This window comes from Oncorhynchus nerka, linkage group LG9b (assembly GCF_034236695.1).
Source record: "Oncorhynchus nerka isolate Pitt River linkage group LG9b, Oner_Uvic_2.0, whole genome shotgun sequence".
In the NCBI taxonomy this organism is placed as follows: Eukaryota; Metazoa; Chordata; class Actinopteri; order Salmoniformes; family Salmonidae; genus Oncorhynchus; species Oncorhynchus nerka.
In genome coordinates this window covers 11,560,986-11,574,445 of record NC_088424.1, presented here as the reverse complement: position 1 = coordinate 11,574,445, position 13,460 = coordinate 11,560,986, and the positions used below count along the sequence as shown (strand labels likewise).

Here is a 13,460-nt window from a genome sequence, read left to right as displayed (position 1 = left end):
CACCCTCAAAATAATAGGGGCAGATTTTGGACATGCTTAGTAAATCTGGCCCTTACTGGTCATGCATACTCTGTTAAAGCCCCACTCCTTAATTTGAAAAACAATAAAGCAGCCAGCCACTTGGTTTGCCATAAAGTTGAGGGATGGGGCTGGAGAAATGTAACCAAATATCAAAAGTGGGCCTTTAGAAGTAAAATACAAGCTTTTTACAGACCATGAGCAACAACTAAACTGCCATCCTCAGTCTTACCCAGATACTCTGTCTGCAAACTCCATTATGCCATCCTTGGTTCTAGGACCTCTGTAGTTGTATTTCAAGTCATCCTTCAACCTATCCAACAGAGAATGGTAAGTTAGAATAACAAGAGCTGGGTTATGTGTTCAGTAGGGCAAATCTCAGGTCCATGTACCAACAATGAAAATACAGCTAAAATGTTCACAACTCACAACTTTATAGCGGGATAGCCTCCAACTCGAAACTCTTTTGCAAAATCTGAAACACAAATGTAAATAAATTGTTATGACTGAGGGTAGTATTGAGTAGCTTGGATGAATAAGGTGCCCAGAGTAAACTGTCTGCTACTCCGGCCCAGTTGCTAATATCTGCATATTATTAGTAGACTTGGATAGAAAACACTCTGAAGTTTCTAAAACTGTTCGAATGATGTCTGAGTATAACAGAACTCATATGGCAGGCAAAAACATGCTTCTACTGTAAAGGAGGGGGGAATGGGAGCTGAATAAGTCAGAGGTCTGTCAGAGTGCCATGAGCTGGTCACTCGCGTTCACATGAGAGTTAGCTTGCATTCCATTGTAATTCTAGAGACAAAGGAATTTTCTGGTTGGAACATTATTGAAGATTTATGTTAAAAACATCCTAAAGATTGATTATATACTTCGTTTGACATGTTTCTACGGACTGTAACGGACCTTTTTGACTTTTCGTCTGGCCTGCGCGTCATGAATTTGGATTACTGGGCTAAACGTGCGAACAAAAAGGAGGTATTTGGACATAAATGATGGACTTTATCGAACAAATCAAACATTTATTGTGGAACTGGGATTCCTGGGAGTGCATTCTGATGACGATCATCAAAGATAAGTGAATATTTATAATGTAATTTCTGACTTCTGTTGACTCCACAACATGGCGGATATCTGTATGGCTTGATCTGATTATTGCATGGTGTGCTTTTTCGGTAAAGCTTTTTTGAAATCTGACAAACAGCGGTTGCATTAAGGAGAAGTGTATCTATAATTCAATGCATAATAGTTGTATCTTTTATCAATGTTTATTATGAGTATTTCTGTAAATTGATGTGGTTCTCTACAAAATCACCAGATGTTGTGGAACTACTAAGCATAACACGCCAATGTAAACTATGAACTTTATCGAACAAAACATACATGTATTGTGTAACATGAAGCCCTATGAGTGATGAAGATCATCAAAGGTTAGTGATTTAATTTTTCTCTTTCTGCTTTGTGTTGTCATATCGATCCCGTTAGTGGGATTCAAGCCATAAGAAGATAAGTAAGTAAATAACATCAATGAATATTTCTGCTGTCAATTTCAGCACTGCTGAAGGAGTGAATGCAATCATGTTGATATCCTCTATTATAATATCACATACACTCCCCCTGTATTAATTTTAATCTGTATTAATTTGGACAGTGAAGCTAAAATGTTTTATTTGTCTTTATACTCCAGGATTTTGGATTTGAGATTAAATGTTTTATTTTAGGGTATTTTCATACATACAGCGCCTTATTCCACATTTTGTTGTGTTACAGCCTGAATTCAAAATGGAAAAAACTGATTTTTTTACTCACCCATCTACACACAATACCCAATAATGACAAGGTGAACACGTTTTATTTTGTGCAAATTTATTGAAATAAAATAAAGAAATATCACATTTACAGAAGTAGTCAATAGTTTGAAGAAACACCTTTGGCAGCAATTACAGATGTATGTCTCTTAGAGCTTTCCACACCTGGGTTGTGCAACATTTGCCCATTATTCTTTTCAAAATTCTTCAAGCTCTGTCAAACTGGTTGTTGATAATTGCTAGACAACCATGTTCAGGTTTCGCCATAGATTTTAAAGTAGATTTAAGTCACAGCTGTAACTTGATTACTTGGCCATTTTGCCTGTGCTTAGCTCCATTACGTTTAATTTCTATCCTAGAAAAACAGTCCTTAACGATTACAAGCATACCCATAACATGATGCAGCCACCACTATGTTTGAAAATATGGAGAGTGGTACTCAGTAATGTGTTGCATTGGATTTGCCCTAAACAGAACACATTATATTCAGGGCAAAAATGTAATTGCTTTGCCACATTTTTTGCAGTATTACTTTAGTGCTTTTATTCTGTACAGGCTTCCTTCTTCTTTTATGTTAGTATTGTGGAGTAACTACAATATTGTTGATCCGTCCTCAGTTCTCCTATCACAGCCAATAAACTCTCTAAATGTTTTAAAGTCACTATTGGCCTCATGATGAAATCATTCCTCTCTGGCAAATGTGTTAGGAAGGACGTCTGTATCTTTGTAGTGATTGGGTGTATTGCTACACCATCCAAAGTGTAATTAATAACTTCACCATGCTCAAAGGGATATTTGATGTATCCTTCTTTTTTTTTTACAATCAACCAATAGGTGCCCATCTTTGCGAGTCATTGGAAAACTTCCTTGGTATTTGTGGTTGAATCTGTGTTTGAAATTCACTGCTCGACTAAGGGACTTAGTCAGATGTATGTATGGGGTATAGAGATGAGGTATTAGAAAATGTTAAACACTATGATTGCACACAGAGTTAGTCCATGCAACTTATTATGTGACTTGTTAAGCAAAGTTTTATTCCTGAACATATTTAAGCTTGTCATAACAAAGGAGTTGAATACTTATTGACTGAAGATATTTCAGATTTTCATTGATTCATAACATTTACATTATGGTGTATAGTGTGTAGGCCAGTGACTGAAAAAAAAATCTAAATTTAATTCATTTTCAATTCAGGCTCTAACAACAAAATGTGGAAAATATGTGAATACTTTCTGAAGGAACTATATCTGTTTTACTGTTTAGAAATTTAAAAGACTTGATGTATCTAGCCCACCCATTTGAATCTGTTATAGGTATTTGGACATATTCACTTATTTTATTTATTTATTTATTTCACCTTTATTTAACCAGGTAGACTAGTTGAGAACAAGTTCTCATTTACAACTGAGACCTGGACAAGATAAAGCAAAGCAATGTGACACAAACAACAACATAGAGTTACACATAGAATAAACAAACATACAGTCAACAGTCACAATAGAAAAAGTCTATATACAGTGTGTGCAAATGAGGTAAGGCAATGAATAGGCCATAGTGGCAAAATAATTACAATATAGCAATTAAACACTGGAGTGATAGATATGCAGAAGATAAATGTGCAAGTAGAGATTCTGGGGTGCAAAGGAGCAAAAAATAATAATAACAGAATGGGGATGAGGTAGTTGGATGGGCTATTTACAGCTGGGCTATGTACAGGTGCAGTGATCTGTGAGCTGCTCTGACAGCTGGTGCATAAAGTTAGTGAGGGAGTCTCCAGCTTCAGTGAGAACTGGAAGGAAAGGCGGCCAAAGGGGGAATTGGCTTTGGGGGTGACAAGTGAAATATACCTGCTGGAGCGCGTGCTACGGGTGGGTGCTGCTATGGTGACCAGTGAGCTGAGATAAGGTGGAGCTTTACCTAGCAAAGACTTATAGATGACCGAGAGCCAGTGGGTTTGGCGACGAATATGAAGCGAGGGCCAGCCAACGAGAGCATACAGGTTTCAGTGGTGGGTAGTATATGGGGCTTTGGTGATAAAATGGATGGCACTGTGATAGACGGCATCCAATTTGCTGAGTAGCATGTTGGAGGCTATTTTGTAAATGAAGTCAAAGATCAGCAGGATAGTCAGTTTTACAAGGGTATGTTTGGCATCATGAGTGAAGGATGCTTTGCTGCAAAATAGGAAGCCAATTCTAGATTTAATTTTGGATTGGAGATGCTTAATGTGAGTCTGGAAGGAGAGTTTACAGTCTAACCAGACACCTAGGTATTTGTAATTGTCCACATATTCTAAGTCAGAACTGTCCAGAGTAGTGATGCTGGACGGGTGGGCAGGTGCGGGAAGCAATCGGTTGAAGAGCATGCATTTAGTTTTACTTGCATTTAAGACCAGTTGGAGGCAATGGAAGGAGAGTTGTAATGGCATTGAAGCTCGTCTGGAGGTTAGTTAACACAGTGTCCAAAGAAGGGCCCGAAGTATACAGAATGGTGTCGTCTGTGTAGAGGTGGATCAGAGAATCACCAGCAGCAAGAGCGACATCATTCATGTATACAGAGAAAAGAGTCAGCCTGAGGATTGAACCCTGTGGCACCCCCATAAAGACTGTCAGAGGTCCGGATAACAGGCCCTCAGATTTGACACACTGAACTCTATCTGAGAAGTTGTTGGTGAACCAGGCGAGGCAGTCCTTTGAGAAACCAAGGCTGTTGAGTCTGGCGATAAGAATGTGGTGATTGACAGAGTCGAAAGCCTTGGCCAGGTCAATGAATACAGCTGCACAGTATTGTCTCTTATCGATGGCGGTTATGATGTCGTTTAGGACCTTGAGCGTGGCTGAGGTGCACCCATGACCAGCTCGGAAACCAGATTGCATAGCGGAAAAGGTATGGTGGGATTCGAAATGGTCGGTGATCTGTTAATTTGGCTTTCGAAGACCTTAAAGGCAGGGTAGGATAGATATAGGTCTGTAGCAGAGTGTCTACCCCTTTGAAGAGGGGGAAGACTGCGGCAGCTTTACAATCTTTGGGGATCTCAGACGATACGAAAGAGAGGTTGAAAGAGAGGTTGAACAGGCTAGTAATAGGGGTTGCAACAATTTCGGCTGATAATTTTATTTTGTCTAGCCCGGCTGATTTGTAGGGGTCCAGATTTTGCAGCTCTTTCAGAACATCATCTATCTGGATTTGGGTGAAGGAGAAAAGGGGGATACTTGGGCAAGTTGCTGTGGGAGGTGCAAAACTGTTGACCGGGGTAGGGGTAGCCAGGTGGAAAGCATGGCCAGCAGTAGAAAAATGCTTATTGAAATTCTCAATTATCGTGGATTTATCGGTGGTGACAGTGTTTCCTAGCCTGAGTGCAGTGGGCACCTGGGAGGAGGTGCTCTTATTCTCCATGGACTTTACAGTGTCCCAGAACTTTTTGGAGTTTGTGCTACAGGATGCACATTTCTGTTAGAAAAAGCTAGCCTTTGCTTTCCTAACTGCATGTGTATATTGGTTCCTAACTTCCCTGAAAAGTTGCATATCGCGGGGGCTATTCGATGCTAATGCAGAACGCCACAGGATGTTTTTGTGCTGGTCAAGGGCAGTCAGGTCTGGAATGAACCGAGGGCTATATCTGTTCCTGGTTCTACATTTTCTGAATGAGGCATGCTTATTTAAGATGGTGAGGAAAGCACTTTTAAAAGAATAACCAGGCATCCTCTACTGACGGAACGAGGTCAATATCCTTCCAGGATACCCAGGCCAGGTCAATTAGAAAGGCCTGCTCGTTGAAGTATTTTAGGGAGCGTTTGATAGTGATGAGGGGTGGTCGTTTGACCGCAGACCCATTACGGACGCAGGCAAGGAGGCAGTGATTGCTGAGATCCTGGTTGAAGACAGCAGAGGTGTATTTGGAGGGCAAGTTGGTTAGGATGATATCTATGAGGGTGCCCGTGTTTACAGATTTGGGATTGTACCTGGTAGGTTCATTGATAATTTGTGTGAGATTGAGGGCATCAAGCTTAGATTGTAGAATGGCCGGGGTGTTAAGCATGTCCCAGTTTAGGTCACCTAACAGCACAAGCTCTGAAGATAGATGGGGGGCAATCAATTCACACATGGTGTCCAGGGCAGAGCTGGGGGCAGAAGGTTGTCTATAGCAAGCAGCAATGGTGAGAGACTTGTTTCTGGAAAGGTAGATTTTTTAGTAGAAGCTCAAATTGTTTTGGCACAGACCTGGATAGTATGACAGAACTCTGCAGGCTATCTCTGCAGTAGATTGCAACTCTGCCCCCTTTGACAGTTCTATCTTTTCAGAAAATGGTATAGTTAGGGATGGAAATGTATATATTATAGTCTATTGAAGTATTCAAAAGTGTAGTATTTGGTCCCATATTCCTAGCACGCAATGAATAGATAAAGCTTGTGACACTACAAACTTGGTGGATGCATTTGCAGTTTGTTTTGGTTGTGTTTCGGATTATGTTGTGCCCAATAAAAATGTATGGGAAAATCAAATCAAATGCTATTTGTCGTCACAACAGGGGTAGTACACCTTACTGTGAAGTGCTCACACACAAGGCCTCAATCAACAATGCAGTTCAAGAAATAGAGTTAAGAAAATATATAGTAAATAAACTAGTCATATTTTTTTATAAAAAGTAACAATAACGAGGCTACCGGTACCGAGTCAATGTGCGGGAGTACAGGTTTGTCGAGGTCATTTGTACATGTACAGTACCAGTCAAAAGTTTGGACACACGTACTCATTCAAGGGTTTTTCTTTATTTGACTATTTTCTACATTGTAGAATAATATATGAAGACATCAAAACTATGAGAAAACACATATGGAATCATATAGTAACAAAAAAGCATTAAACAAATCAAAACATATTTATATTTGAGATTCTTCAAAGTAGCCAATCTTTGCCTTGATGACAGTTTTGCACACTCTTGGCATTCTCTCAACCAGTCACCTGGAATGCATTTCAATTAACTTTTGTGCCGGCTTAAAAGTTCATTTGTGGAATTTCTTTCCTTCTTAATGCGTTTGAGCCAATCAGTTGTGTGTGACAAGGTAGGGGTGGTATACAGAAGATAGCCCTATTTGGTAAAATACCAAGTCCATATTATGGCATTAACAGCTCAAATAAGCAAAGAGAAACGACAGTCCATCATTACTTTAAGACATGAAGGTCAGCCAATCCGGAAAATTTCAATAACTTTAAATGTTTTGTTAAGTGCAGTCGCAAAAACCATCAAGCGCTATGATGAAACTGGCTCTCATGAGGACCGCCAGAGGAAAGGAAGACCCAGAGTTACCTCTGCTGCAGAGGATAAGTTCATTAGAGTTACCAGCCTCAGAAATTGCAGCCCAAATATATGCTTCATAGAGTTCAAGTAACAGACACACCATTATGGCTACCACAGCATTCTGCAGCGATACACCATCCCATCTGCTTTGCGCTTAGTGGGACTATAATTCATTTTTCAACAAGACAATGACCCAAAACACACCTCCATGCTGTGTAAGGGCTATTTGACCAAGAAGGAGAGTGATGGTGCTGCATCAGATGACCTGGCCTCCACAATCAAGTTTGACAGTGATGAGGGGTGGTCGTTTTACCGCAGACCCAATTGAGATGGTTTGGGATGAGTTGGACCGCAGAGTGAAGAAAACGCAGCCAACAAGTGCTCAGCATATGTATCATCTAGGCAAAGGGTGGCTACTTTGAAGAATATAAAATATATTTTGATTTGTTTAACACTTTAGTAAAAATAAATAAAAACCCTCTTCACGACTGTCTTAGTGTGTTTGGACCATGATAGTTTGTTGGCGATGTGGGAACTATCGACCCGCTCCACTACAGCTCCGTCGTTGTTAATGGGGACCTGTTCAGCCCTCCTTTTCCTATAGTCTACGATCAGGTCCTTTGTCTTGCTCACATTGAGGGAGAGGTTGTTGTCCTGGCACCACACTGCCAGGTCTCTGAACTCCTTCCTATAGGCGGTCTCATCGTTGTTTGTGATCAGGCCTACCTCTGTTGTGTTGTCAGAAAAAATAAAGATGGTGTTGGACTCGTGCTTGGCCATGCAGTTGTGTGTGAACAGGGAGTACAGGAGGGGACTAAGCACACACCCCTGAGGGGCCCCAGGGTTGAGGATCAGCATGGCAGATGTGATGTTGCCTACTCTTAGCACCTGGGGCAGCCCGCCAGGAAGTAAAGGATCCAGTTGCAGAGGGAGATGTTTCGTAAAATAATTAATTGTGTCAATTTGTGCGGTAAATAATGCAATTGACTTCAATGGCTAAATTCTCAGAACGGGGGGGGAGAAAAATGTCTTGCTGAAATGACATGGAAAGACTTCAAATGAATATTGAAAGGAGTGTATGTAAATATTAATGACCTATTCATCTTCATGAAGCCATTGTTATAGTAAAGTTATGGTTTTATATGACTAAATATCTCAAACATTTTGACATAGTTCAGTACATGTACAAGGTAAGATAAATCTAATGTAATGGCTGACAGGTTTAGGCCAACATGGTGGACAGAGAGATCTTTCTTCAAGATCTAATCCTGCTACTTAAAAAAAACTTCACAGAGAGAGAGACAGAGACAGAGAAAGAGAGAGACAGAGAGAGAGAGAGAGAGAGAGAGTAGCTAACCAGTTAACCTACTCCACTCCCTCATACAGGAGCAGATAATAGGGGATTTGAAGGTTTAACAAAGCCGAACAGCACTGAAAATGCTCACTACACTGTTAGCCCATCTGGTTTGCATGGCTTTACCATCTGTTGCACAAAACACACAAACATGCACACAGTTGGAAGGGCTTTTAAAGCTTCACTAAGCCTATTAGTGTGAACAGACTGACCTAATCCTGGCTCTGTGGGCCTAAATATGACAGGGCACTGTGACTGGTTGCCTTATTGCACAATTTGGTAAACCCTTTGTCTATGATGAACATAAAAAAACTATTTCAGAGACCATTTATATAATGGATGGATCAAGTGGCGATAAGTGACAACGATATAGGATAGTGGTTATTAAGAGAATATTCGGTCAATAGCAGTTGACAAGTCTGTATTTCAGCATAGTTTTAATAACTACAAAATACATGCAAAATGTATTATACAGATTATTATATTATTACAAGATTTTTTTTAAATATGCAGATATTCTGTCACTATTGTATATTGACCAACCAGCAGATGTCAGTGCTGCCTGAGAGTGATTTAAAACCTTCCTTGGTTTGGTTTTGGTTTGGGATGCATTTTGCTCCAGTAACTTTTCAGCAACTAAGAAACTATTTGGATCAATTCACACTTTCTATCCCAGTCCTTATAATCTAAACAGTAAAAGCAGGAGTACTTGTTGTAGTATGATGAACTACAGTACCCATAATGCCCTGTATCAGATATCCAATTGTATCTTTAAAAATATGTTCCTGTAGCTATGTCAATGGTGTCCTGTCTCCTTACCAATACATGGTGTCACAGTGGGATCCGAACAGAGAGACCGTACCAAAATATCTGTATTTTCTTAAAGCAGGCTCTGAGAAGGCATTAATTCAAGAAAACGAAATACTAATGGCTAATTAGGTGTTAGATATTCCTCCATTTTTCAACACAGTTTTCCTGTTTTATCCTCTTCCTCTTCTCCAGTATCTTTCTCATCAGTACAATACTTATTCCGCCAGGCAGTCAGTTTTGTATTCTGTTAGTCACCTTATATTGCTGTAATATTGTTTATTTTTTAAACTGTTTTTTAACTGTTGTTCTGCCATAAGTCTTGTCTTTTTGTTCTGTCTTAACTTAATGTGCAAATCAGATAATTCGACTCACTGGTGTGGGCTGTGGCGTCGACCTTGCCCACGTTGACTGGAGACCCCATACTTTTCAGCTCAGCCCCGATTTCATACCACACTGGGTCCAGCTGCTTGCAAAAGGTACACCAGGGTGCGTAGAACTGACACCAAAACATGTGGGGCACAATCACCACAATTTAAAATGCATTTATATTTCTGCTCTCAAATAAAACCATTTTCAACTAAAAAAACATGACACACACAACATACATGATAAAACAACGCATCAAAGCACGCGTATTTCAATGTCATGCGTGCGTATTTTAATGTCCCCTCTTGCATTCTCTTGATGTTGCCCTAAAGTATACAATGCTTTTTCACATATTATTAGGGGTTTTCTTGTGTATTAAATTGCATCCATACTTACTTGTATAAGCCATATCTCATCAGGCATTCGTGTGTCTTTAAACCTGCAAATTAGTAAGAGAAATCAACAACCATTGGTAAATCTATACAGTGAAAATGCATTTTATGATAAACTTTTCACAATCCTTTCTAGGTACGGGTACGTAGCCTTAACATTTTTAAGGACTATGGACAGAGGATGACCTGTGTGCCTTGTAAAGTGGTGTGGGTAACAGCAATCTACTTTCATATTTCGTTATTTGGCGGATTTTTTATTGTTATGGAATTCACAGACCAAAACGTAGTCTGCCATTTCAGCATTATTATCAAAGCAATAACTAGCAACATCTTTCTAATTAATAGAAATAACTTACGTGTCATCGAGCTCTTCAACGAAGGCTGAAACCGAAGCTATACTCAACAAAAACGTCAAAGAAACTAGAGGCATACAGAGTAAATATTACAATAAGGACACAAACCAATTGGAACAAATTAAAACAGGCTATTATTGCTCGTTAAGAACATTAAGCAATTAACTGGACCATCATGATAAATTCGAGTAACCTACAAAATACACGGTCGCCTAATCAACATCGCAAGTTTGTATTGACATTAATTAGTAGCCTACCTGTACACAAGACGACAAACTTTTTATTTTCCATAATTTTCACGCAATGATTTATCCAATAAATAATCAATCAGCGATTTCACTAGTGAAGCACTGATCCGGTTCGGTTTCTCCGCTGCCGTTTGTCTGCTGCGCTTAGATTGTTGAGCAACAAGGCCACAAATCCTGGAACAGTCTGTCAAAGTAAAAGCCCCCTTTAAAATGGAACGTTCTTGGATGGTCAACCTGGTCTCATAGCCTTTCCTATTGCTCTGTACATAAATCCGTTGTACTTCATTTTACTACGATATTAATGGTATTCATTTGTGTATGTCTATCACCCATATCGTATGATCTGTTACAAATCACAATTCATATTATATGTTACGAATTTGCATAACGTAGAATATGTTGTGAATTTGGTAAATGTACTATATATAACAGATTTGCAAAACGTATGATATGTTACGAATTCTAGCTAGGTGGCAGCTAGCTAATGTTAGCTAGGCTAGGTGTTAGGGGTTAAGGGTAGGTTTAGGAGTTAGGTTAAATAATTAGGTTAGGGGAAATGTTGGCTAAAAGGGTTAAGGTTAGGCGACAGGTTAGCTAACATGCTAAGTAGTCGCAAAAGTAGTAAGTAGTTGAAAAGGTGCTAATTAGCTAAAATAGTCTGTGATGTGATTCAACCTTGCAACTTTTGGTTGCTAAACATTCGCATCAAGTAACCATCTGTCTTATCTGTCTTATGTAACCATACCACCCTTAACATATCATACTAATTTGAGTGTCTCAGGTGTACATTTATTAAGTTACGACTAGTCTATGAGACCAGGCTGGAATGGGTGATCTCTCTCGGATGTAGGCCTGTTTGAAAGACCGTGTATTGGATTTGACATGGACTGCAATGTAATTTTTCGCTACACCTGTTAACATTTGTATTGGTGGGTCCGCAAATGTTAAAGCTTACAGAGTTGCTTTAAATTATTTCTAGGACTTTTAATAATATGACATAAGTGGCAGCAATAAACTAAGTGTTACACAATCTTGCCACCCTTCATTTGGATATGGAGATGTGTTAAATGGTTCATCAAAAACTTCATCCTACCTCGATTCATACAGAGTAGTGAAATAATACAGATAATGTGGTTCACTCTATTCAAAATGTAAGTCTAGTCATTTATTTGAAATATCTATCAGCAAACTATCATCAAAATAAAAATAGGCCTATAAATACATTGAGAAAAAATTTGCAAACAATAACAGAAATGTTAAAGAAATATCCATATAGAAAAACATTGTGTAGCAATCTAATAAAGAGATTGACAATTTTCACAATACAATTACAGGGAATAATAGGAAACGTAGGCTTTTAGCGTTTTTGTTTTTGTCGTTGCCTGTTTTGCATGTTATTTTGGCATTAATACGTGTCACATATCAGTTTGCAAACAATGTAAAAATAATAATAATTGAGTTAATAAAGCTGCATATAAACATGGTCTCTTTTTTTGCTTTCTTTAGTAAGGCAGCTCCATAATGCAGATGTTTCAGCCTGGCTCAGTGCTTTCTGTGGTGGTGGGGCAGCCAGCAGAAAATACGGAGCATAGGAGTTGGTCATGTTCTCTAGTTTCACAGTGATTGGCTCAGTGTTCTGTCACTCATGGGGACACTACACGCAAAATCTACGGGGAGAGCTCGGAAAGTCAAGCCATAGAGTTACATTAGAAGTGCCCATCCAAGAAGGCTCAAGGTCATCTACCGTAGCTTTGATTGGCATGATCATGTCAACATCATACTTTCAAAATCTTAGCTAGAAAGCTAGACAATCAGTCATCATCATGAATCAAGTTGACAATCTACTGGCAAATCCTTTTCTATCCTTGTCATATGAAGAGAAATTATAGATAAAATGTATCGGTGCTCATCAGCCATTGGACATAAACATTACACAACCAGTTGGAAATCCAAAATTCAAAAATGAGTGGTTTGGAAGAAAGTGGCTAACTGCAAGCGTTCCAAAGCAATCACTAGCCTGCTATTCAGTGGAGAGGATGTGTGGTCCAAGTCTGGGTTTAAGGGTCTCTTTTCCAAGCTTAAAAGGATAAACACTCAAATGCTAGCACCATGGGTCAGAAAATGTTGAATACATTGGCCATGCTGTCAATCCAGCATGACTTCTGCCGTGTTCAAAACAACTGGATACTCGGAACTGGGAAATCTCAGACTTCAGTGAGTTCAAGACAACTGGGGACTTGGAACAAAATGAGCTCTGACTAGGAAAATAAGTTTTGAACGGAAATCCAAATCGGAATTCCAAGTCAGGAACTCGGGTCTCTTTCTAGAGCTCCGACCTGAAGATCACTGGCGTCATGACTCAACCTTGTTTTTTTGTTGTCTTGAAAGCACCATATATCCAGAAAATGCCAGACTTTGATGACAAAGTTTGCTGACAAAATTTACCCACAAGAAGTATCGCAGCGCCAACAAGGTGAGTCCAAAAACGTATTGTATGCTGCTGCATAGATTATGTAATATACCAGAGAGATATATATACAGTAGCTAAGAAAGTAATACTAAGTGTATGTTGTGTAGTAAGCTCTTAGTAGCCCATGTGTCTCACACTAATAATTTGGTCTATTTACCCCTCCTAACTTAGCCTAGGGTTCTGACTTAGTGGTGCACATGTAACCTATAGCCTGTTTTAGAGAAATATCATCATTGAATATTGTAAGGGCTTTCATTGTCTTCTTACATGCCCCATTATTTATCCTACGCTTCTGACTTGGTGTACAGGGAGAATACTGTCGCTGTACATTTCAA

The 13,460-nt window shown here is 39.3% G+C and overlaps 1 protein-coding gene across 1 annotated transcript in view; it reads right to left on the bottom strand.

Annotated features, from left to right (window-relative positions):
* The window catches only part of tmx3a (thioredoxin related transmembrane protein 3a), a 31,118-nt gene extending 20,282 nt beyond the window's left edge, over positions 1-10,836 (bottom strand). The window contains exons 1-6 of the mRNA XM_029642347.2: positions 10,665-10,836; positions 10,411-10,474; positions 10,059-10,101; positions 9,669-9,792; positions 448-493; positions 251-331 (exon numbers count right to left, since the gene is read on the bottom strand). Coding sequence (XP_029498207.1) covers positions 251-331; positions 448-493; positions 9,669-9,792; positions 10,059-10,101; positions 10,411-10,474; positions 10,665-10,698 — 392 coding nt within the window. The 5' untranslated portion in view covers positions 10,699-10,836. The remainder of the gene's footprint in view (positions 1-250; positions 332-447; positions 494-9,668; positions 9,793-10,058; positions 10,102-10,410; positions 10,475-10,664) is intronic.
* Between the last annotated feature and the right edge of the window lie 2,624 nt (positions 10,837-13,460).